Source organism: Oreochromis aureus, linkage group 8 (genome assembly GCF_013358895.1).
Source record: "Oreochromis aureus strain Israel breed Guangdong linkage group 8, ZZ_aureus, whole genome shotgun sequence".
In the NCBI taxonomy this organism is placed as follows: domain Eukaryota; kingdom Metazoa; phylum Chordata; class Actinopteri; order Cichliformes; family Cichlidae; genus Oreochromis; species Oreochromis aureus.
The window spans coordinates 17,749,579-17,774,990 of record NC_052949.1 but is presented as its reverse complement, the minus strand read 5'-3'; the positions used below and the strand labels follow the sequence as shown (position 1 = coordinate 17,774,990).

The 25,412-nt window shown below is 37.6% G+C and overlaps 1 protein-coding gene across 1 annotated transcript; it reads right to left on the bottom strand.

The window, feature by feature from the left end:
- Positions 1-6,276: 6,276 nt before the first annotated feature.
- On the bottom strand, positions 6,277-24,761 carry LOC116320069 (integrin alpha-M-like). Its single transcript, XM_039616595.1, has 30 exons — positions 24,692-24,761; positions 23,376-23,478; positions 23,087-23,190; positions 22,585-22,655; positions 21,920-22,034; positions 20,107-20,234; positions 19,839-19,984; positions 19,409-19,559; positions 18,809-18,959; positions 18,515-18,588; positions 18,231-18,351; positions 17,963-18,102; positions 17,639-17,785; positions 17,337-17,549; positions 17,105-17,238; positions 16,340-16,482; positions 16,064-16,227; positions 15,828-15,953; positions 15,013-15,086; positions 9,698-9,839; positions 9,512-9,610; positions 9,308-9,387; positions 9,131-9,217; positions 8,837-8,906; positions 8,639-8,737; positions 8,439-8,519; positions 8,218-8,328; positions 7,941-8,054; positions 7,755-7,865; positions 6,277-7,613 (listed from the first exon to the last, which is right to left on the bottom strand). The coding sequence occupies exons 1-30, from the start codon at positions 24,726-24,728 to the stop codon at positions 7,515-7,517; spliced, it is 3,435 nt and encodes a 1,144-aa protein (XP_039472529.1). The 5' UTR covers positions 24,729-24,761; the 3' UTR covers positions 6,277-7,514.
- Positions 24,762-25,412: the final 651 nt, after the last annotated feature.

Below are 25,412 nucleotides of genomic sequence, written 5' to 3'. Positions count from 1 at the left end.
GTGATCCCTGCTGATTTTGTACTGTATTTTTTGATCGAAAATGTCAGTGTGCTCTGTGTATTTAGAAGACAGGTTTCAGGTCATACCAGACATTCATCAGATTGATCAGAAAGCACGGATTTATTTTGTTTTACAAGAATGATGAAGCACTAATAATGGATTTCATTGTGTTACATCCATTAAAACTACATCATTTTTTAAAAATTGGGCAGAAGAGTGAGGTATTTCTTCTGCAGAAAGAAGAAGAAGTCAGAGGAGGTGTTAAAAACAAACTGCAGAATGCGCAGGGTGACAGCTCAAAGCTAAGACAGTCATTTAGAGAGCTCTTGCGTAGGAGGAGTTATAATGCTGAAATTGGATTTACTCAAAAACATTTTATCACTTTAAATTGAAAAACAAATGTTTCCCTTAACAGTTTATATACAAACAAAGACGCTAATTTAAAAAACGTCAGCTTTTCTATTCGTACTGATATAAGAAAAATGTCAAAAACATTTTTGTTATCTATCAGATAAGCCTCTTGATGAAAACGAAAGCTGAAAATTACATTTTTATTTTTCCCCTCACTCTGCACTCACCCAATTTCTGTTAGAAACATTTAATAAAAAAAATTGAAAGATTAAGAAATGTATTATTCAATATTACTTTTAACATTTAAAAATATTAAATTTGTGAACTCTACATTGCTTGTCGATGACTAACTAGTTGACTATATGTGTTTTTTCCCTTTCACATCTGTGCATGCTCATTTTTTCACACTACAACCTCTTGTCAGGAAGTCACCCTCTATTTCACAAACCACTGACGAAGTGCACTTTTGCCACCACAACCTTACACCTGATGTTGTGAGCGTATCAGAGGCGCGAAGTTTCACTTTTTTTTAAAGTCTTTTTTATGCTACGAGCTATCTGAGTGAGAGAAACTGAAACAGATGCAAAGTGTAGTTCAACCTGACTGTGTGAATGTGGAGTCTTTTGCTAAAGGCTTAGTAGTTGACCCAATTTGAGTAACACAGAAATAAATTCTGGGTGTTGTCATTCGGTGCCTGTATGAGATTTAAGTGTTTGATAGAAGTTGTATCATCCTGCTGAGACAGTTTAATTTGAAGAGTTTTCAGGTCCTGAAGATTAGAAACCGAGGCGGAGAAACTGAAAAATAGCAAAGAGCTCAGGACTAACCGAAACATACAGTGGCTTGCAAAAGTATTCGGCCCCCTTGAACTTTTCCACATTTTGTCACATTACAGCCACAAACATGAATCAATTTTATTGGAATTCCATGTGAAAGACCAATACAAAGTGGTGTACACTTGAGAAGTGGAATGAAAATCATACATGATTCCAAACATTTTTTACAAATAAATAACTGCAAAGTGGGGTGTGTGTAATTATTCAGCCCCCTTTGGTCTGAGTGCAGTCAGTTGCCCATAGACATTGCCTGATGAGTGCTAATGACTAAATAGAGTGCACCTGTGTGTAATCTAATGTCAGTACAAATACAGCTGCTCTGTGACGGCCTCAGAGGTTGTCTAAGAGAATATTGGGAGCAACAACACCATGAAGTCCAAAGAACACACCAGACAGGTCAGGGATAAAGTTATTGAGAAATTTAAAGCAGGCTTAGGCTACAATAAGATTTCCCAAGCCTTGAACATCCCACGGAGCACTGTTCAAGCCATCATTGAGAAATGGAAGGAGTATGGCACAACTGTAAACCTACCAAGACAAGGCCCTCCACCTAAACTCACAGGCCGAACAAGGAGAGCGCTGATCAGAAATGCAGCCAAGAGGCCCATGGTGACTCTGGACGAGATGCAGAGATCTACAGCTCAGGTGGGGAATCTGTCCATAGGACAACTATTAGTCGTGCACTGCACAAAGTTGGCCTTTATGGAAGAGTGGCAAGAAGAAAGCCATTGTTAAAAGAAAACCATAAGAAGTCCCATTTGCAGTTTGCCACAAGCCATGTGGGGGACACAGCAAACATGTGGAAGAAGGTGCTCTGGTCAGATGAGACCAAAATGGAACTTTTTGGCCAAAACGCAAAACGCTGTGTGTGGCGGAAAACTAACACTGCACATCACTCTGAACACACCATCCCCACTGTCAAATATGGTGGTGGCAGCATCATGCTCTGGGGGTGCTTCTCTTCAGCAGGGACAGGAAGCTGGTCAGAGTTGATGGGAAGATGGATGGAGCCAAATACAGGGCAATCTTGGAAGAAAACCTCTTGGAGTCTGCAAAGACTTGAGACTGGGGCGGAGGTTCACCTTCCAGCAGGACAACGACCCTAAACATAAAGCCAGGGCAACAATGGAATGGTTTAAAACCAAACATATCCATGTGTTAGAATGGCCCAGTCAAAGTCCAGATCTAAATCCAATCGAGAATCTGTGGCAAGATCTGAAAACTGCTGTTCACAAACGCTGTCCATCTAATCTGACTGAGCTGGAGCTGTTTTGCAAAGAAGAATGGGCAAGGATTTCAGTCTGTAGATGTGCAAAGCTGGTAGAGACATACCCTAAAAGACTGGCAGCTGTAACTGCAGCAAAAGGTGGTTCTACAAAGTATTGACTCAGGGGGCTGAATAATTACGCACACCCAACTTTGCAGTTATTTATTTGTAAAAAATGTTTGGAATCATGTATGATTTTCGTTCCACTTCTCAAGTGTACACCACTTTGTATTGGTCTTTCATGTGGAATTCCAATAAAATTGAATACTTTTGCAAGCCACTGTACTTAATACATGACGTAAAAATAACCATGACTGTAAAAATCACAGAGTATTTAAAAATGATCAGCATAATGACAAACTTTCACTCAGTCACAGATCACTACCATGACAAAGACACAATATATCATGAAAGCATTGCTTAATTTTCAATCAGTATTTCAAGAACGTATTACTTTAAAAATTAACAATAATAACTACATTCTTTAAGCTTTACTAAGATAAAAACCTGTGTTTATCACTTTCAATGGTAATAAGGAAAAATGTTTACTGAGGACACAGATTACAGAGAATAACTGCATAAGGTATGACAGTTTCCCTGTATATGTCCTTGTGGCACTGATCCAGGATGGTCAGGATTGCCCATGATGGATGATGGTGTTTATTTGTTGTGTTGGTGTCAGCAGCTCTGATACTGCTCCACCAGCAAGACACACAATCTACACTGTGCTTGCCACGGTGACAGAAAATCTCCATCATTTTGCTGCGTGTATTGAAGGATCTAAGCTTTCTCAGTAAATACAACCTGCTTGTCCCCTTGTTGTATACAGTGTTCCAACCCGGCTCGAAATGACCGTAACAAGAGCGGGGTGTCCCGCGACTTCCCATGCCCAAACAGACACAGCCACAGCATCAGACTTTAAACGATAATTTATTCACAACAATGGCACTCACGGTAGTGGGAGTGTATAATTTCGGGGTGAGCTAAGGCCAACACAACAAACAAAACTCAACCTAGGCTTCGGTTCCCCTCTGACCTGTTGAAAACTGACACAGTCTGACCTCCCTGGTCTAAAACACAGGAGAAAAGGAGGCTTCCCAAAATAATCAAGCTCACCCCTAGCACTTCACACACATGCCCGACTTTTTAACGAGTAGCTATGGCAGGCTGCTCCGTCTGGACCTGAGGCAAGTGTACGGGAAGTCTGAACAGGCAGCTCTTCAATAGTTCACGTCCACAGCAGGAACCAGTTACATCAGGCCGTAGGTCCACCAATCACAGCCGAGCCCCTGCACAGGTGAATTTGCATACACACATTAAGAAACAAATAAACCACCAACACACGCACGTAACAACAGTTTCTTTGTTGAGGCGGCTAGACGTGAAAGCTTTCATATACAGAAACTTGACACTTGGAATACTGAACATGAACAATAAACTATAGCAGGAAATCAGGTGCTTGCAACTATGAACAGGAAATGGGCAAAGGGGTCGTGGTTCGGGGCCGGTGAACAGAATTACTGAAACAGAGAGAAGGAAACGTCAGTAGGTTCACTGGTGAGATGGCCAGTAAGTTTTGTCCGCAGGCAGGTTGTGACATGGGGGCAAGGCAGATGGTGAGGTCTGGGTGAGTGCTCATTGATGTGGGTCCAAAAAGAGTCCGGTGGGTGAATGCAGGGAGGCAGGCAGGTGGAGGACCAGATTGCTGGGGATGGTGGCTGTACAAGGTGTGAGAGACCAGCGTCCAGGTGAGTGGGGTGGAAAGATGATCCAAAAGTACGAAATCACAGACACACAGTCAATAAAACAAGATTACTATAACTCAACAAGAACTGCACTTAGTGGCCTGGCCTAAAGAGGGTTAACAGACAATCTGGCGAAGAGTTATTGAGAGCGCTGGACTTAAATACAGCCACGGGGATTAGCAACAGGTGTGTGTATTTAGACGGGTTGCTGAGGCTCCACCTGTAGGCAGAGACACACAGCCACTCACCTAGACCATGACATTCTTCTTTCAATCTTCTTCCAATTCTGTTGTCAATGTGGATTCCCAGGTTACCTGTACAGTACATGCGACCACTTTAGAACAGTCAGAATGTTTCTGCAGGTGACATTACTGAATGTACTGAAGAGATCAAGAGATGCACTGAATGTCTCACGTGCACAAAGTGAACGTGAATGCAAACAGAGCAGTCACCTGTACTGCACAGTGTTTGCCTAATTGTTCCTTCTTCTGTTTCATGCTTCAGGTTTCTGTCTTTGTGTATTGTCTTCATGTGTCTGCAATTACTTCTCTTCCTCTAGAGTGTTAAAACAGAGTTTACCTATATGTGGTTTTGATAATCATCCTTAATTCCAATCAGAATATAATCTACAAGTCTAATCAATATGATGAATAAGAAAATACAACCTAATGAATGAAATTATTCTAACATCTGATCTCTCACTGAGATTCTGTATGGAGTGGCAGGTTTGTGCTAATGCTGACCTTGGGCTCAGAGAGTGTGTGTAAGGGGTGATGGGATGAGTGAGACACTAGAGACGTTGAATTGTCTCAGAGGATCTCTGACTTTAACTTCTATGATTTGAAAAAGAAGCTATATTAAGTTTATTGATCATGTTGGAACAAATAGCAAAGAACAAAGAACAAATAGGCAGGCATGCATATGACAAAGATGTTAGTTCAAAAAATATAAAATAAATACCAGTGATCTATATCAGACAGTCATAAACTCACATTGAACATAATTGAATTAAATTTTATTTATGTAGTGCCAAATCACAACAATCATAAGGTGTTTTATATTGTAAAGTAAAGATCGTATGTTTCTCTTGTTTAAGCCGCCGAAACATATTGTAAAGCACTGGGTTACAAGTTAGTTCGACTGTTGTGTTATCAATGTTTTGTGGCATAGTTGCTCCACACCGGCAGCAATGTGATTTACTGAGTGTCCCTGAATGTGTAATAGTCTAGAGGCCGTTGGGCGTGTCAATCACATCAGCTACCTATGACAGAGAGTCTGTAGGAGAGCATGCGTGTGGTTGGCTGAGAATGTTTGGGGGTGGGTGTTAGAGAGTGTTGTTGTTGGTGTGTGCGGGGAAAGGAACGCGAGTTGGTGAAGAGAGAAAGTGGGGGTTTTGTTCTGATTCCGGAGAGAGCGTTTTTACGGTTGTTTTGGCGTTAAGTAACACAGAGTAGCCTGTGTTACTTTTCATAATAAACAGCCGCTAAACAGAATACTGATCGTCTTTGTCTTCTGTCGGAGGGACGCAACAATAATTATATTCAGAAATCTTCCCATGAAAAATGGTGATAAAACTCGAACACAACATCAAAAAAATCTAACATAACATTTTTTAAAAAAAAAATGAAAACTGTAAACTGCAAAATGCTACACTGTTGCAAATCAAACACAAATCACAGTTTATGCTATTGTGTGATACTACAAATTCTGGCATTAGTATGTTACCAAGTAAATACAGGTTTACTAGATTGCCAATAACAATACAGAAATTCAGATACCAATATATTTTCTTTTTTTCAAAAAACTGGTTTTGAAATTAACAATGGACCGACAGCTGTGAACACTCTTAATGAGCTTCTACTTATATGTATTAAAAGAGCTGCTGATACTCAGGTCAAACTGAGGAAAAACTTCATATTAGCAATTTTATAGGGAATTTAAAGCAATAAGATTATAATGTGAATATACAGATTCGCAACACAAAGCTGAATAATTACATGTGCTGTTATTTATTCCTGAATAAAGCAAGTCACATTTCACAATTTTTTTCTTTGTTATTTTAGGCAAGTGCTTGTAAGTATATATTGAATTTCATACATGTTACAGTACATAATGGTAAAAAAAAGAAGCTTTTTTTCACCATACAACAAATTCTTTAAAAAAATATGTTTGCAGAAATTTAAACACAAAAAAGGGTCTCATTGTAGAGAAGCAGTTAAGAGTCTTCAAATAATAATAAAGTCACTTTACAAGGACAAAGTTCCTACCATAATACTTCAAAGAACCTGGTCAAAATCATTACATCTGCTCAAGTAGTTCACTATATTTAGTCTTGTGTGATTTATTTAAGTACACAGACTTTTTGTCTGCTTGTAATGCTTTGCCTTCATGTGCATGTCTGGGATTTAAGCAGTGGATTGGCAATTGTATTTTTCTGTTTAGTCTTACACTGCCAAGTGCAATGCAAAGCATCAGCTCCAATGGTATAGAGCACACCACCACTGGATTCTAGAGAATGGAGATGTGTTCTCTTGAGTGACAAGTCAGGATTGTCCATCCAGTAATCCGATGGATTGGTGGTCACCAGGTGAACAGTACCTGTCTGACTGCATTGGGCCAAGTGTAAAGTTTGGTAGAGGGGGGATTTTGGTGTGGGGTTGTTTTTTATGAGTTGTCCTGAGCCTCTTAGTTCCAGTGAAAGGAACTCTTAATGCTTTAGCATACCAAGAAATTCTGGACAATTTCATGCTTCCCAACTTTGTTGGAACAGTTTGAGGATGACCCCATCCTGTTCCAACATAACTGCACACCAGTGCACAATGCAATGTCCATAAAGACAGTTTGAGTTTGTCGTGGGAGAACTTGACTGCACAGAGTCCTGATCTATGATGGATGAATTAGAGAACAGACTGCAAGCTAGGCCTTCTCTTCCAGCATTCATGTCTGACCTCAGAAATGCTCTTCTGGAAGAATGGTCAAAAATTCCCCTAACACACTTCTAAACCTTATAGAAAGTCTTCCCAGAAGATTTAAGCTGTTATAGCTGCAGAGGGTTGATCAACATCATATAAAACTCAATGGATTAAGAATGGCATTTCACTCAAGTTCATATGTGTGTGAAGGCAGATCAGTCAATACTTTTGGCAATATAGTGTAATAATAAACAATTGAGGGAGTGATTTTAGACAGCCAGCTGGTTTTTCTTTCATGAATCAGATCTTCTAGTATCGACATTTCTACACACCATGTTCACTCCTAAAAATATCAGGAGGGTCTATAGCTTTCATATAGATGCAACTACCAATGTGATCTTTATTATTCTGTTAGGGGTGCTCCTGCATCCATCTCTGGAACTGGTACCTCTTGTGGTTTTTCACTTATCATCTGTTTGTATTTACTCTTGAAAAATCCAGCCTAGGAATGCAAGGAAAAACAAAATCAGTAATGTATATAGTAATATAGTAATCTCTAAAAAAAATTTTTAACTGGACATGGTCGCCAAAAACATTTTAAAGCTGTGCAATTAATTGAAAAAGTGTAAAAAGAGTCTTTCACCTTATACAGGCCAGCAGTGAGTAAAGCCAGAAAAGCCAACCCTCCCAGGGATCCTCCAACGATCGCTTTGGTGAAATCTGGTGGAGGATACACTTCTACTTCTGCCTCAATCTGAGAGATGAGGTGACAGAATGTGGATGACATGTAAGATCCTAAGTAACTGGAACAAGTTAAATATGTACTCACCTTGCGAACAGGAGAATTGTTATCAGACCCTGTTGAAAAGTAGATGTACTGGTTTTTGTCATACTCCAGACTGGCTGTGCTGATCAAAAGGAATTTGGCAGACTGAAGTCCAATCTAAGAAAAAATAAATAAAAATGGAATGTGTTGAACCTAAATTAGGGATCGTTTAATATAAGGAAAATTCTGTCTAAAGATTTAACCATATTGCTGGTGCATATTCAGAAAAAGTTGCAAAATATATTAATAAAGCATTTAACCCAGACTTCCCATCAATTACCTGCTCTATCCATCCTGAACTGAGGTTGGCAGAGATTTCATATGTCCTACTCTGCAGTCTTCCCATGAATGTGTTGCACTTGAACACCCTGCACATGGCTACAGAGCAGTCCTGTGGGTGATTTAAAGAAGACCGAATGCAACATAAGCTGTGATCCAGTGTAATGTGAATTTTTAATCTACAGTTAGGTTGAACGTAGACAGCTTAAATGCAAAGCTTACCACCACTTTATCCTTTTGTATCTTTGGAACAAAATCTTTGACACTTGGTGCTTCGTCATTTTTACTTTGACAGTCTGAAATCTGAAACACATTTGATTTATTTGAGCTTCACTGGTCTCAATTTTGTCACATTTGGTCCATCCATACCAAAGCCATTTTTGGAGTTAGTAGAAAAATCTTCTGACATATATATATATTACCTGTAGGCTGCTCAAATTCACCCAAATGTCTTTTTCACCAAGCTTTACAGGAACCCTGATCACCACAGTGAAATTAAGTGCTCTGATATCATTTGTAACCTAAACGGGAAAGCAAAAGTATAACCAAGTATTATAGTTATGTCTAAATAATATAGTTAGCTTTTAAAAATACCAGTATATGCAGAAATTATAGTTGACCTTGACTGATTGTTGGACTGGTTTCTGCAAATCATTCATCCCAAATGTGAAATTGTTGTAGCTGAGGGAGCTAAATATTAAATAAATATGATATAAGTAAATATTTTGTTCATTTCTAAATGTTACACACACACACACACACACACACACACACACACACACACACACACACACACACATACATACATACATATATACACATACATACACACATATATACATACACACATATATACACAAACACACACACATTTTTTTATTTTATTTTTTTATTTCAAGTGGAAGAACACTTACCTTTCAAATGTCATAAAAATGCTGTATTTCACATCAATCGATTTCTTTCTGTAGAGGTCACTTGTAGTGGCATGCTCCTGATTTCCACTAAAAAGAATAATTCATATTATTTGTACTGTACTGTAGGATATGGCATAAATGAGGGGTACCTGGACCAAAGGAACCATACAACAGTACCTGGTGGCATTTGCAGTAACAAAGATCTCCCTCTCAAGTTGACTGTTTGTGTCAATCCCATAGGAGACAATGAAGAAAGCCTTAATTGGATGAAAGAGATTAGAATGAATCCTCTGTCTTTAAGCTGTGCAAAACTGATGGAAAAAAGAAACGAGAAAGATGTTCTGCACAAAAATAAATAAATAAATAAAACAGAAATGAAACCTTAGTTTTGCTCTTGAAAATTGGCTTGTCAATTGTGCAGTCTGTCCTTCCTCGTGATAAACCATCTTCACTGTCCAAGGAGTTGCACTCAATTCTTCCCTTTATTAAGAACAAAATGACTGGTAGATACAATGGGAGAGCAGCAGATCAGTGGTGACTAATACAGATTTGTTGCTGACGCATTACCTGCTGAATGGTGAACTTCCTGTAGGAGAGTCCAGCTGGGTACGTGAGAATAACACGACTGTTGTAGGAGTTTTCTCCTCTGTTCTCCACTGTGACTGTGACATGCAAAAGCTCATCAATGCCCACTTTAACCACTGAAGATCTGTAAGAGTATGAGGAAGCAGAAGAATAAAAGGGAAGAAATTAAGGCTATTCCATCCATCCATCCATCTTCTTCCGCTTATCAGGGGCCAGGTAGCGGGGGCAGCAGCAGCCCAAGCAGAGAACCCCAGACTTCCCTCCCCTCCACCACCTCCTCCTGCTTGTCAGGGGGAACACGAAGGCGTTCCCAGACCAGCCGAGAGATATGATCTCTCCAGCGTGAGATATAATCAATACAGGGAGTGCAGAATTATTAGGAAAGTTGTATTTTTGAGGAATAATTTTATTATTGAACAACAACCATGTTCTCAATGAACCCAAAAAACTCATTAATATCAAAGCTGAATGTTTTTGGAAGTAATTTTTAGTTTGTTTTTAGTTTTAGCTATTTTAGGGGGATATCTGTGTGTGCAGGTGACTATTACTGTGCATAATTATTAGGCAACTTAACAAAAACAAATATATACCCATTTCAATTATTTATTTTACCAGTGAAACCAATATAACATCTCCACATTCACAAATATACATTTCTGACATTCAAAAACAAAACAAAAACAAATCAGCGACCAATATAGCCACCTTTCTTTGCAAGGACACTCAAAAGCCTGCCATCCATGGATTCTGTCAGTGTTTTGATCTGTTCACCATCAACATTGCGTGCAGCAGCAACCACAGCCTCCCAGACACTGTTCAGAGAGGTGTACTGTTTTCCCTCCTTGTAAATCTCACATTTGATGATGGACCACAGGTTCTCAATGGGGTTCAGATCAGGTGAACAAGGAGGCCATGTCATTAGTTTTTCTTCTTTTATACCCTTTCTTGCCAGCCACGCTGTGGAGTACTTGGACGCGTGTGATGGAGCATTGTCCTGCATGAAAATCATGTTTTTCTTGAAGGATGCAGACTTCTTCCTGTACCACTGCTTGAAGAAGGTGTCTTCCAGAAACTGGCAGTAGGACTGGGAGTTGAGCTTGACTCCATCCTCAACCTGAAAAGGCCCCACAAGCTCATCTTTGATGATACCAGCCCAAACCAGTACTCCACCTCCACCTTGCTGGCGTCTGAGTGGGACTGGAGCTCTCTGCCCTTACCAATCCAGCCACGGGCCCATCCATCTGGCCCATCAAGACTCACTCTCATTTCATCAGTCCATAAAACCTTAGAAAAATCAGTCTTGAGATATTTCTTGGCCCAGTCTTGACGTTTCAGCTTGTGTGTCTTGTTCAGTGGTGGTCGTCTTTCAGCCTTTCTTACCTCGGCCATGTCTCTGAGTATTGCACACCTTGTGCTTTTGGGCACTCCAGTGATGTTGCAGCTCTGAAATATGGCCAAACTGGTGGCAAGTGGCATCTTGGCAGCTGCACGCTTGACTTTTCTCAGTTCATGGGCAGTTATTTTGCGCCTTGGTTTTCCACACGCTTCTTGCGACCCTGTTGACTATTTTGAATGAAACGCTTGATTGTTCGATGATCACGCTTCAGAAGCTTTGCAATTTTAAGACTGCTGCATCCCTCTGCAAGATATCTCACTATTTTTGACTTTTCTGAGCCTGTCAAGTCCTTCTTTTGACCCATTTTGCCAAAGGAAAGGAAGTTGCCTACTTCTTCTTCTTCTTCAGTCAAGTTTAACGGCAGCTTGCATCCAAAACTGTTGCATTACTGCCATCTCCTGGCTGTTAATCGTCCGTCACTCCTGAATCCTTAGATCCTCTTGATGAGACCAGTATTTCTCAAAAAACGAAAAACCACCACTTTCCCTTCACCATGACTTAACTCATTAACCACTTGTTCAAACGTAAGTTCCTTCCACCACTCATTTCACCCCATCACCCTCCCTCCTGTGCCTTGCATACTTCCTACAACTAAGGAGTACATGCTCAACCGTCTCCATATCAACTTGTCATCTTTTCCACACCAGTCGGATGTTTACCTATCCTAAAGAGTACCATTTAAAAAGCAGTGGCCCAGTATTCTACTCACACAAAGTCGGAACCTATCCTAAAAAGAGTACCATTTGTCTCTTACTAATAACAACCTCCTCTTGTCTCTTTAATCCGCTACTCCTCTTTGCTTCTATTGTGTGTTGTACCCTATACAAATGTCTCCTTTTGTGTCAGTATCCCATGCCATTTGCCAGAAGTTCTTACTTTCTGTCCAAACTATACTTTTCCTTCAGATTTTGACAATGGTATCTGTACATCTATGTCGACTCTTTTAACAGCTGTTTTGGCCAACCTATCTGCGCTTTCATTACCCAAAATACCCACATGAGCCGGAGTCCACATTATTACCACATGTTTATTTTGGTCAGACAGTCTATGATGAGCAAAAAGAATGTCATACAGAATTTGCTGATGGGTAGTTGTGTATCCTTGTTCAATACTTAATAATGCGGACAATGAATCACTGCATATCAGTACTTTGGAGACTCTGCTGTCTTCCACCCATTCTAGAGCCAGCAGTATGGCATACAATTCAACGGCATATACACCCAGACGAGTTGATGTTCTTTTCGCCAACTTAATATTTAACTCCGAATTACCACTGCTACACTAGTTGCTTCAGTTTTAGGATCTTTTGACCCATCTGTATACACCTGTACAAAGTCACTGTAGTTACTCTCCAATCTGTTATAGAATGTTTGACAAATATCCGTGGTCACTTTCCTTTTTTTTTTTTTAGTGTCCGTTAACGATCTGTCTACGTCAATATATTTCAATGTCCATATGGGTCGTAAAGGCCACAACACTGTCTGATGGAAGTCTTTGTCATACACTTTAAAGTTCGTGCTCTATCATCCCCAACCCACCCAAAACTATTTTTAAAACCTTTCCTCTTTCCCAACAAGTCCCTAACACTTTCTTAACAGGATGGTTTTCGTCATGACCTTTCAAATTTATCCAATAATTAACCAACAGCTGTTGCCTTCTAATATACAGCGGCATTTCTCCCGATTCCACTTGCAGAGCACATATCGGTGTTGTTTTAACTGCCCCTAAGCAAAGTCTCAGTGCTCGAGCTTGAATTACATCCAGCTTCTTCAAGGAAGTCTTAGCCGCTGATCCATATACCACACACCCATAATCCAATCTTGATCGAATCAGCGTGAGATAAATACTCTTAAGTGCAGCAAAATTAGCACCCCATGTCAGTCCCGCTAAACACCTCAAAATATTAAGTACCTTTTTACTTTTCCCCACAACGTGCTCTATGTGATGTTTCCAAGTTAATCTCTTGTCAAAAACCACACCCAAAAACGAAAACAATCCACCCTTTCTAACTCTTTCCCATACAAGTATAACCGTTTATTTCCCCATTTTTCTTATTTGTGAAAAACATTACTTTAGTTTTCTCAACAGAAAATTTAAACCCCATTCTACACCCCACTTTTCTACTTTACCTATCCTCTTGAAGTTTCCTGACGAGATGGTCAACATTCCTCCCCCTCACCCATAATGCTCCATCGTCAGCAAAAAGTGATTTACCATAACTATCAGACACATCTTTATAAATATCATTGATCATAAGTGAGAAAACCGTTGGACTAACTACACTTCCCTGAGGAGTTCCATTTTCTATCACACACGGCTCAGAAACATGCGACCCTATTTTAACTTGAATTGTTCTGTCACATAAAAAGTCTAACACCCAATTAAACATATTTCCTCCTATCCCTGCTTCATGTAGCTTAATTAGTAGACCATCTCTCCAAAGCATATCATATGCCTTTTCTACATCAAAGAAGACAGCAACCACCACCTCTGTATTAACTTGCGCCTTCCTGATATCATCTTCCAGACATAAGACAGGATCCATCAGGAAGTTGCCTAATAATTATGTACACCTGATATAGGGTGTTGATGTCATTAGACCACACCCCTTCTCATTACAGAGATGCACATCACCTAATATGCTTAATTGGTAGTAGGCTTTCGAGCCTATGCAGCTTGGAGTAAGACAACATGCATGAAGAGGATGATGTGGACAAAATACTCTTTTGCCTAATAATTCTGCACTCCCTGTATAGATAGATAGATCAGATATAATTAACACTACTCTCATGCTAATATCCCTAATATAATTTCCTGAGTTATGTTTTAATGTTGTCAGTGTTTTGTTTTATGTCAAGTTTAAGGATATTGTTCTCGGTTGTATCTCACGTTTAGTTTAGTTCAGGGTCCATGTGTCATTCTGTCTGTCTCCCAGTGTCAGGTCTGCGTCTTGGTGTAGTGTTCTCGTTTCCTGTTTTATTGTGAAGGTCTGCGTCTCATGTGAGTGTGTTCAGTTTTACCTCTGTCTCGTCTTGTTGATTATTCCCAGCTGTGTTCCCCACCTGTGTGTAATCTCCCTGTGTTTCTCTGTGTGTATTTAAGTCGCGTCCTCTGCCTTTGTAGGGCTGGTCCGTCTGTGTATCCACCATGTTCCACTCGTGTGTCTGGTGTTAGTATTTTAGTTTTGTAAATAGTCTCGTCAAGTAGCAATCGGGTATTTTGTTCACCTTGTACATATTCTTCACTGCAGCAGCCTAGTAGGTGTGAGAAGCCATTTTTGTTGATTAAGTTTTCTCCTGTTTTTTGGTTAGAAAGTTAGGTAAGTGGATGGTCTTTTGGTTGGTTTTATTTTGTGTAGGAAAGCCCAGGGACCAGTAGGGAGTTTTGTTTGTTATTTTTGGCACTGCTCACTGCTGAAGAAAATAAATGGCTGCTTAGCATTTTAGAAGACATTGTTGTTTGTGTATTTACTTGGGTGGTGTGTGAGTGGGCCAACTCCTTGTTGCGTTCATACACGCCTAGACAAAGAACGTAACAATGCTAACATTTGCTGATGAGCACAAAATGCAAAGCATAACTGATGGTATCATCAGTTGTGCTTGTATTAGTGATGGCCTATTATGGAAAATAAGTGAGGAAAAAATAAAACATGCAACTAAAAACAAATTTGAAGATGTTTTTTTTTAAAATCCATTTTTAATCTCAGGTTTATTTATTGCAAATAATTGAAATTTGAAAGACTAGTTAATATAGAATAAATAATACAATTGGTTTCCTCTGCAGTCAGTTTTAGCGTGCATTTTTTTTTTTTTTTTTTTTTTTTTTTTTTTTTTAAGACATGGGATGTTTATGATGATAGCAGACATACAAGCAAAGCATACATTTTGTAACTGAGCCTCACCTGGTAAAGTTGAAATCCACTTTCAGGTGGTCAACACATTTGTTGTCAGAGCCACAGTTGATCTCAAACTCTAACTGTGGAAAAGGGCAAAATTTATATTTACAGACTAAATTAAACTTTTTATAGGTTGAAAGAAATGATATCACAGAGATAGCTCATAATTTCATGACATGATAAAAGTACTGCTAATGTAGTCATTAGCAGTAGCATTGACATCCTTATGTTAAGGATCCAGGGGGCATGATCTTGGTGTGAAAATGGACAAAACAGGACAAACAGATTAATTCTGTTTAATCAGGTTTTTAACAACTGAGGCTTCTTCTATGGTCAAGATCTTCTTCGTTTTATGTGCAGCACTGTGGGGGCGATCGTGGCTCAAGAGTTGGCAGTTTGTCTTGTAATCAGAAGGTTGCTGGTTCGAGCCCCGGCTCCGACAGTCTCATTCGTTGTGTCCCTGGGCAAGACACTTCACCTGTTGCCTACTGGTGGTGGTCAGAGGGCCCGGTGGCGCCAGTGTCCGGCAGCCTCTCCTCTGTCAGTGCGCCCCAGGGCAGCTGTGGCTACAATGTAGCTTACCATCACCAGTGTGTGAATGGGTGGATGACTGAATGTAGTGAAAAGTGTCCATAGGGATTAAGTAAAGCGCTATACAAATACAGGCCATTTATAATTAATTTGGATTTAGAGGCACAACTGCAGTACAAGGCTCTCCAGAGGTATTGGTTAGTTGTTTTGTGTTCACTTCATAAAGGCTAAGCTAAGGCTAAGCTGCCCAGTTAAAATGTCATTGTGTTTTTTTTTCCAGGGTTACTTACAGGATAAATGGTTGTTGTTTGAGCCTGTGGGGCGAGACTTGGTCTGAGTTGTGTGGTTGAGGGTAAACCATCAAATGTAAATTTCAGCTCATTGGAAAGTGCATTGAGTGCATCCTCTGGACAGGCCTGCAAGAAGAGGGCAGTAGTAGGATCCATGTTAGAGGATTCTTAAATGAAAAATAGAAACTGAACTTTATTAGTTGTATTAGTTTTTTACTGTTGTTATTTGGTTTTACCTCAATGAAGAATGTGACGGTTGAGCACAGTTTGCCAATTAATTCAACTGTAACTGAGCTGGACTCCTCTCGTTGTTTCCCACTGACATAAGCTCGGTTGTTTGGAGGTTTGCGAGTGGCATCCGGTGTTAAAGTATAATGAATGCTTGCTTGAGCATCAAACTCTGGAAATCAAAGTTTGATGTTAGAAATGTATACAACAACAAAAAAATAAATAAATAAAAATAACTGATGCATTTGGCTTTCTGGTTTAGAAAATTGAAGAAAATAATGAACCTGTGTTGACTGTAGATATTGAACTCATAGTAAAGCAGATGTTAGCTGTGTTCTCCAATGGTTTTGAGCAGTCTACATTCTGTGTAGGGATTTGGACTGGGCTGAATGACACCTCAGCTTTCACCATTACTATGGGTCTTGATCTGGAATGTAGGAAAACAAAGGAGAACCACATTTGGGTTTTAAGTAGTACCAAATTAACAATTGTTTTTCAAATCTGGTGTTCTGACCTGAATTAAGAAAAGACTTGTGTAATCTAGTTCTATCAAAAACATTAGCTCTCAAAGGTCAGATATGATCAGAAACGCCTGAACTACATACTGTTTTATAAAATCTGGATACTGCAGGCATTTCCATTTCTGCACAGAGATCATTGCTTTGAAGTAATGAAGCCTAGTGCTAATTTATTGCTGCTTCAGTCAGCAGAGCATTTCTCATCTGGTGGTAAGATAAGTGGGAACAAAAGTATTTTACTAATGAGCAGTAAGGCTTTAAACATAAAATAAAATAAACCTAAAATAAACCTCCAGTAATATGATTTGATAGATACCTGTTTTACCCTATATATGTATTCAATTAAAAGTCCTAAATCTCTTATTATGAATACTTCCATGGTTATATAAAACAAATGCACTATTCATATAATAAGGACTTTTCAAACTGACCAAAACTTTTGCACACAAATGCAATCATTAGGGTTTCACATTAATAAAAATGGTAGAAATATGATAGACAACATTACTGACTGGACTATCTTGGACTTACCTCAGTAAAACAACTGTGCCCTTTGAACCCACCGCTAAGTCAGGCAGTTGATCACCACTCTGGTCAAAAGACGACTGACTGATCGATAGACCGAAGAACTTCAGTCCTGACTGGACCTCAGAGCCAGTAATTCTCTGTGTACATGGACATATTTTATTAATCACTCTGCATAGTGTGGCTTTGCATAATAGATGCATTTAATAATATTTGCGAGTTCTTTGATGTTGTGTACCTGTGAGTAAGTAGGACTGATTCTTCCTCCTCCTTCACCGTGGAATATGTAGATGCTGCCTTCACCATTATTCTCCAAAGGTGCTCCAACTGCCAAATCCCTGAATCCATCTGAGTTTAGATCAGGCAGTACAGCAAGAGAAGAGCCGAACCTTCCTTTGACAGCTGCCTGTCCTCTTAGTACTAACGGATCATCAAAATTACACTCCACAAACTGAAAGGAGGAGAGTGAATATTTTATGGTCATTAAAATATAGACAAACTAATTCATTAATTTCATTGCTGTAGATAAAACTGATTTACCAAATCAGTTAATCTGCAAACATAAACTCTTCCCTCTCTATCAGGCTCCATGTACATTGGGGCTGATATGAAGATTAGATCAGTGATGTCATCATTATTTATGTCCATGGCACACACCTCTGCCCCGAAATATTCACCAGTCTGATACTGTGTAAGGAACGAATTATTAAATGAAAAGAATCACATAAAGGAAATCTAAAGAGCTTGGAAAGAAAGTGACTTAACGTCTTTAAGTTTCGTAAAGATGTTAATTTGAGAAAATAATTTATATATAGTTCACAATTTTCAGAGAACATTCAGATATGTCTAGGTTTAGATACATACCTGTGATGAAAAGGGCTCAATCTTTTGGGTTTCAAAGCTTTGTCTGTTAACAGCGACCACAACTCCTCTGTGTTTATATCTTGGAGCACCAACAATTGTCAGTGAACCAGTTTGGGTTTTAGCAATTGCCATGGAGTAACCTAGAATTTAGCAAGTCAAAGAGAAAGACAGTTTAAGACTCCTCCTCCTTTTAAATTTTGTCCATTTTGCAAAAGTATGCCTGAATACATGTGTATGAGTTAGACTGTTAAAGCTGTAATATTCTTACCAAGATAACTGTCAGGCTCCAAAGACACATCCTCATATGTTTTCAGCTTCTGGCCTCCTGTTGTGTATTGGACGTAGCCTCCCTTCCACTGGTTTGCACCAACAATAGACATCTGAATTCCCTACAGTGTAGACAGAAAATACAATTTATATATAATTTATTAAACTGATTTAACTGTTTAACTGTATGTTTGCTTTTAGATCATAAAAAGTGGCACACGGGCACATGTGAATCTCTCTTTCTATGACTAGACTGTCTGGTGAGTTTCAGGTAGTTTTAATTACCTCAGGCACATAAACTGCACTGAATCCCTCTTGAGACATTTCCATTTTCAGTGTCTCTCCACTGGTTTGAGATCCTGTCAAAATAAGTGAGATGATAAAAGATAAAACAAATATAATAAAACTCCACTTCACTTCACAAGTTCATTCTTTGATTATGTTTCAAGTAGCAATAATAATCATAATAATCATATTGATGAGGGAGCAGCTCAATGGAGCATTTAATATGTAATAAATTTTAATTGTTGTAGCAATCACAGGAATTTTTCCAAATCATAATAATAAATTTGTTTGTACCTTCAACTGAAAAAATTTTTTCCTGCAGATTCTGTCTTATTATTTCAAGTGCATTGAAGTTCTTCACTTGAAACACATGTTTGTCTGAAGGAGACGATGCAATGGTGTCCAGTTCTTGTTTTGCTGCGTACTGAGTAAATGCGTTTCCCACCTAGGGTTGTTTGGAAAAATGTACTTGAGTTCATAAAATATAGTTATTAAACTTTTCACCCCCTTATAATGAAATTTATAGAGAGGCATTATATTATGAACTTAGAACCCAGTCCACATTAACATTTCTCTCATGCTCTAAAAAGCTTCCCAAACTGGCAATAATTGCATTTTCCACAGTATTTCAAATAATTTGTACAATAATGAGTCACTTTTTTCCCTTCTATATTATCCATGACTGACTGTATTATTTCAAAATGGAACATTTTGAAGCAACTTAGCAATTAAGTAGCAGACTACATAAAATTACACAGTGGGGTCACTGACAACTGAGCTATTACTTTTCTCCAATTAGCATAGCATCAAGTAACCTTAGTCTGACAACTGACCAAAACACATTATCAGTGTGCAACTCCACATTCTGCAAGTTGAAATGATGGAAGGACTTACACCAATAGCAAATCGAACAATGTTTTTATTCTTTGCAAGCTGCACTGAACCTCCCAGATCACTCCTGTCATTAGATTCTCCATCAGTAATTACTATCAAGACCTTCTTCACATTCGGTCTGGACCTTCCGTGTGATGTGAAAACATTTTCCCTGTCCAAAAAAAAGAAATTCAACACAAACCATCTTGTGCTCATGGGGTAAATTGCAGATGTTATTAGTATTTCACCAGGTCTCATTCTTGATGCAGCTCTGCTGGTATTGTAATTTAGCCTTCAAAGGACACGTCTATGTACATTATCTCTTTTGAAGATCTGGCATTAGTCAGTCCACACAGTACTTAATGTGGTCAGATTCACAGAAAGAAATCATCTGAACAGTCTTGAGAATGAGTTAATTTTAGTGCTTCAGTAATATCATGACACCCCTTACACAAGATGTCTGATGGCCTTAGCAGTGTAAGTGGCTCCCCTTTGCTGAGATATTCCATCAATGTCAGTCTCAATTGATCCAGATGAGGAAAATTTCTTAAAATAGAAATGAACCTGCGGTGAACCTGAGAACTGGGAAACAGAAAACTGCAACAAAAAAAAAAAAGGAAGAAATAATATTTAAAACATATGAGAATTGTGAAGCTAAATAGAAATAAGAAAGCAAATATTCTGTGTCTGTCCTTGACAGAGGCCCTACAGTGTCTCACCTGTGCATCAATTGAGAGAAATGACTGGATTAGATCTTTCACAAACTTCTTCATTTTCCGAAAGTCTCCACTAGATACACTTCCTGAACCATCCAACAGAAAGGCAATGTCTACTTGCGGCGGGCACACTATCAAAGACATGGATTTAAAATGAAATTATTTTTATGGATTTGATCATTTTCCCCCTCACACTTTAAACATGCAAACAAAAGGATTCTGAGCTTTTCAGTAAATGCAGTATAAATACGACATACTTAGACAAACCTCTCTTTAATGTCCTCTTAAAAAAATTGAGAGGGTATTCACTTTGTGAGTACTAAATGCAATCATATTTAAAATTATATTCACACATTCAAATTAAGAGTTTGATATAAAAATACTTATAGGAATTTTACTAAACTTGATGTCAGTATTTTATTCTTAGCTTTAATGTTTTAATTTATTTTTAGGTACTTGAGAATGATTTTGTACATTTGCACATTTTGTACATGTAGTGTACATTAAATTGTTTAGTATTCCATTAATATAACACATGCTAAATTTTGTAACTAATCTGATTACTAAATTCAATATTCACACTACAGTTACAGTTATGTTGTTGCATGTGTTACAAAGCTTCTTCATTTATCTACAAGATAATGCACATTTGTGTTACAATCATGGGCAGCATGGCCACAATCAGCTGATTTCAGTTGGCCTGCAGGGAGACGAAAAATGGTGGAGACAGCTACAACTTTTGATTGTTGTTGAGTGTTGATGACATAAGGGGAGAGGTGGAAAGCAATGAAGTACAAATATTTCATAAAAGTACTTAAGTAGAATTTTCAGGTATCTTACTAACTTTAATTGAGCATTTATTTTTCTGACAACTTTTTACTCTTGCTATCTAAATTTTTACACAAAAATCTATACTTTCTGCTCCTAACATTTTCAAAGCAGGTTTGTTACTTTAGATTTAACAGTATCACAGTATATTTATAAGGTGACATAAATTAACTCAAAGATGGACTCAGGAGATGAAGACGAGAGGTTACAGTTAAACATAAGGACTGCTCAGCTGACACTTGTGTTTTGATTAATTATGTATTTTCATATTGCAAAACATCCTGTAAAACCAACTATATTCTTACTTTGTGTTTTTTCAAATGTTGTATTAAAACACTGGGTAGTTTTATGAAGCATAAAGAGGCTAGCTTGTTGTACTGTGGTGAACTGACAGTATAGCCCTGTGTTGGACTGATACACAGTGGCTGTGGAGCTCATGGTCAGACTTAGATTACATCAAGTGTATTAGATTCATTTGCATTTTAGCTTAGATTTAGTCACTGAATTCAACCATTATACCAACTTTATACTGTCTGGTATAAAGACAGTAAAAAACTAGAATAGTGTCAGTGTAGGGAATTCCTGCTGAGCCACTACAACAAATCTTAGATTCTTATTCTCTTTCACTGATTGTGTCCGACATAATAACATTTGTACTCTCATGTACAAATGTTATTTTTATTATTATAGTAATATAGCACAGTGTTCCATTATCTTTGCATAAAAAAGAGGGTAAAGTTGTCCTTCAAGGAGCAACTTTTACTTTCTTACTTTGAGTACATTTCAGAACCTGTACTTTTTACTCGAGTACGGAAGTTGCTTCTGTAATTTTACTTTTGCCACCTCTGCATAAGGGCTAATGACCCCAGAAAAGCTCTTTTTATGTATTATTATTTATTAAACAGATTGAAATAAGACTTATGAGGAAAAAAAAACTTTTACATCAAAGCTTCAAACAAACAAAATTACAAATTAAATTTACTGTTACCTTCAAGGGAAGAAGGTACAGGTGGTCCAAATGTATTAGAAGGGTCTATCTGAAAGCACACACCATTGTACATGGTGATACTTTTGCAGTCCTTTGGAATGGTTGGACCACACACCTGAGAGGAGACAAAGTCAAGTTATTATTCATGTCATTGGTTCTTTCCATATATGATCAAACATCACAAAAAATGTAAATTTAAAAAAAAATCATGACCTCTTAAAATCTGCAGATTTTTTTTATACTTAGTCTATTTAAAGAAACCATGCCAATTTTACCTCATTACCATAAAATGTTCCATGTTAGAGGTCCTCAAAGTATTGAAGTATTGAAATGTGTCCTTTTAATCCTTTTTTTTTTTAAACACAATTATTTTTCCACCATTGAAGATCCCCTTTATTTCCTCAATACATTATACATCCATGTGTTTGTCCTGTGTCTTATGTGAGTAGTTCTAATTTGGGGAAACATTTTCAAAAGTATAAAGGTAAACATTTTCATGATTTCATTAAATATGGTTAAGTTATTGTACCCAAAACATCAAGTGATTCTGTGGGGGGCAGCTGGGAGGCACACAGATTTGTCATGAAATGACCTGAATTTTCTCATTATAAGAAGATCTGAGACAAAAAAGAGAGAGGACTATGATCTGCAGTTTGTCAACTCACCACAGTGTTTTGTGCTGTGGGATCACTTTTCATTGTCAAACCAAGGGACATGTTGACTGCAAAACCTGGTGCTGCAGTGAAAGCATTCAATATTTAAAACAATCATAAAGGAATAAAACAAGTGAAACTACCAACTTAAAAGCATCATAAGATAAAAATAAATAATAATAAAACACTTCCCTATTTGCCATGATAACTATCAAAGCTGCATTAACTCTATATTGTAAACAAGAGATAAACACGATAGTGTTAACATTGCTTTGTCTGGCACATTTTCAACAAGAAGGGATGAAAAACAGAAATCAATTTCAGTATTACTTCATTTTAAAACTGGAAAATTTGATTTTTTTTTATTGGTTTACTAAGTCAATTGGTGAGTGAATATAAAATTTTAAGGCTGTGCCAGGACCTGTACAAAACATTATTGATCACAAAATACTTACTGCAAGAGTTATACAGTAGAACATCCCATGAAGATGTTTAGAAATTAGTGGTTACCTACCTTGCAATTGTATATTTTGGCAGTTTTGGGCAGAGGTGCTGCACCTAAATATTTCTCCCCTTCCATTTTGTGAATACTGTTCCAGTGGAGCACTGATGAGCAAACTAGGAAAATAAATGCAGACAATGATGTTAGTCTAGAGAACAAACTTTGGTTCCATTCCAAAGTATTGTATGCTTGTGTATTTATTGCTGTGGGGCATAACAGAGGTGGTAGTTCAAATAACAGCAGTAATCTTAAACAATCTTGTTGGTTAACATTCAACATAATAATCCTTGTTCTGACTTACTCTGATTGTCTTTGAACCACCTGGTAGCCAAAACCAGCAGCAGAGTTACTGAGGGTCTTCCAAGCCACAGGATCAATATTGAAACAAAGTGCAGCATTTAACACTAAGAATCAAAGAAGGAAGAACATCAATAATCTTATTTAGAGCCACTGTAAAGAATGATAATGTCATTATAGCATCTCTAATTATAATTGTTTATATGCAGTATAAAAGTAAGAAACAACTAATTCAGTCAATGAGTTGGTTTAATTCTTTTCTTAACTGTAGGTTTCCTTCATTAACACTAGGAAGCGCCAAAGTCACATATCAATACGGAAACTTAAACATTTTCTGATATGATTACTGTACAGTGAATATCTCATACCACTGCAACCATACATAACAAAGTCTTTGTTCAGTATAAGTTATTTATTTCTGTTAAAGTCTTTCTTAGTTTTAGATGTTAAAAGCAGTCAGTATGACACTGTATAATGCTAACTTTTTTTTAAATTTCCTGTTTTTCTTCATGCCGCAGTATTCAACAACAACAGCAGCAGCTTCATTTTGTAGTTTCCATAATCTAAAAATATTTAATATTTATACCTCATCAGCATAAGACATGAGACTCAACTTCTGTTTCTTGTTATGGCGTAAACAAGAGTTAAATAAAAGACTCTCATAGTTTCCCTTCATCATTTATTCACTCTTGCATATGCTATTTACACTAAATATCAAATATAACCACAGTAGGAAAGTTGGGTGCAGTGTCAGAATACCATACAGTAAGTAACCCTCACATTTTCTGTAGACCTCAACAAAACAGGCAGGTATATATAATGACTGTATAAATATACAATGATTATTTTGGATTATTTCATCTTGTTTTAATCAAGTTTAATCATTTGTTAATAATCAAGAATTTATTTATTTATGATGACGACTTATGAAATACTTTTTCACTCAGTACACTTCTATAACAGAAAAACATCTTAGTATTGATAAAGTAAAATAAAGCCTAAATGCCTAAACATAAAAATAATTAAAAAAAATCCTGATTGTCATTATTGTCATTGGTTGTCTGTTTGTTTGTTTGTACGGACATACTGCAAATCAATTTCCCGTTAGGGACAATAAAGTTACCATTGATTCATACATGAAAAGGTTAATACTACTCACTGTACTTTTTTAAAATTTAAATTTTAAAAATTTAAAATGTGTCTCTGCTGTATTTACCAGAAACACGGTTTTCATTAAAATGCCAGTCATATTTCTACTGTTTGAAGACATTAATAATTAGAAAGTGATAGATTAAATCTGAAGGCACCAATTTGTCTTACCTGACAAGAATAATGTAGCACTAATTATCCAGTCCATTTTGTCGCTCCCAAGGAACGAGGGTAATGATAGATGAACATGAACCGACTTCTGCTAATAATGTGAGCTGAAATCAAAAATGCAGAACTCAAACAGCTACCTCTCAAAGCTAAGACAGTGAGTTAGAGGAACTTATGTAGGAGTAGCTGCAGTACTAACAACACTGTCTCTTTGATGCTACACAACACTGTGGCGATGTCATTTACATTTTATCTAGAAAATCATCAACTTGGTTTTAATTAAACAATAGAAACAGATATAATAAACAAGATTAGAAGTTTATTACTTTTGGAGCCACAAGATGAATTTACTGTAATCATGAATAATAATTAGAATACTCAATAGCCAAAAAAACCCCACATTTGACCAGATTACAATATCTTTCCCACTGACCACAGTATGATTAAAAAAGCCTCTTCTTGTAAAAGAAATTAAGAAAAATGAATTACAGCACCTCCAAAATATGAAGCCATGACTTTCAGTCAGAAAGACTTGCCCCCTCCTACTTGAAGGAGGTAAGGGTATCATTGCCACTGGAACTGGGAAGTGTTGGTGAGCAATATTGAATTTGATGGTTGATGTGGTTGATTTTGGTATCAATCAAATACTAAGTAAATACAGGTTCAGTAGTGCATATATTAAGTACCATTAACAATATTTTTTAAATTAACTATAGGTAAGAAC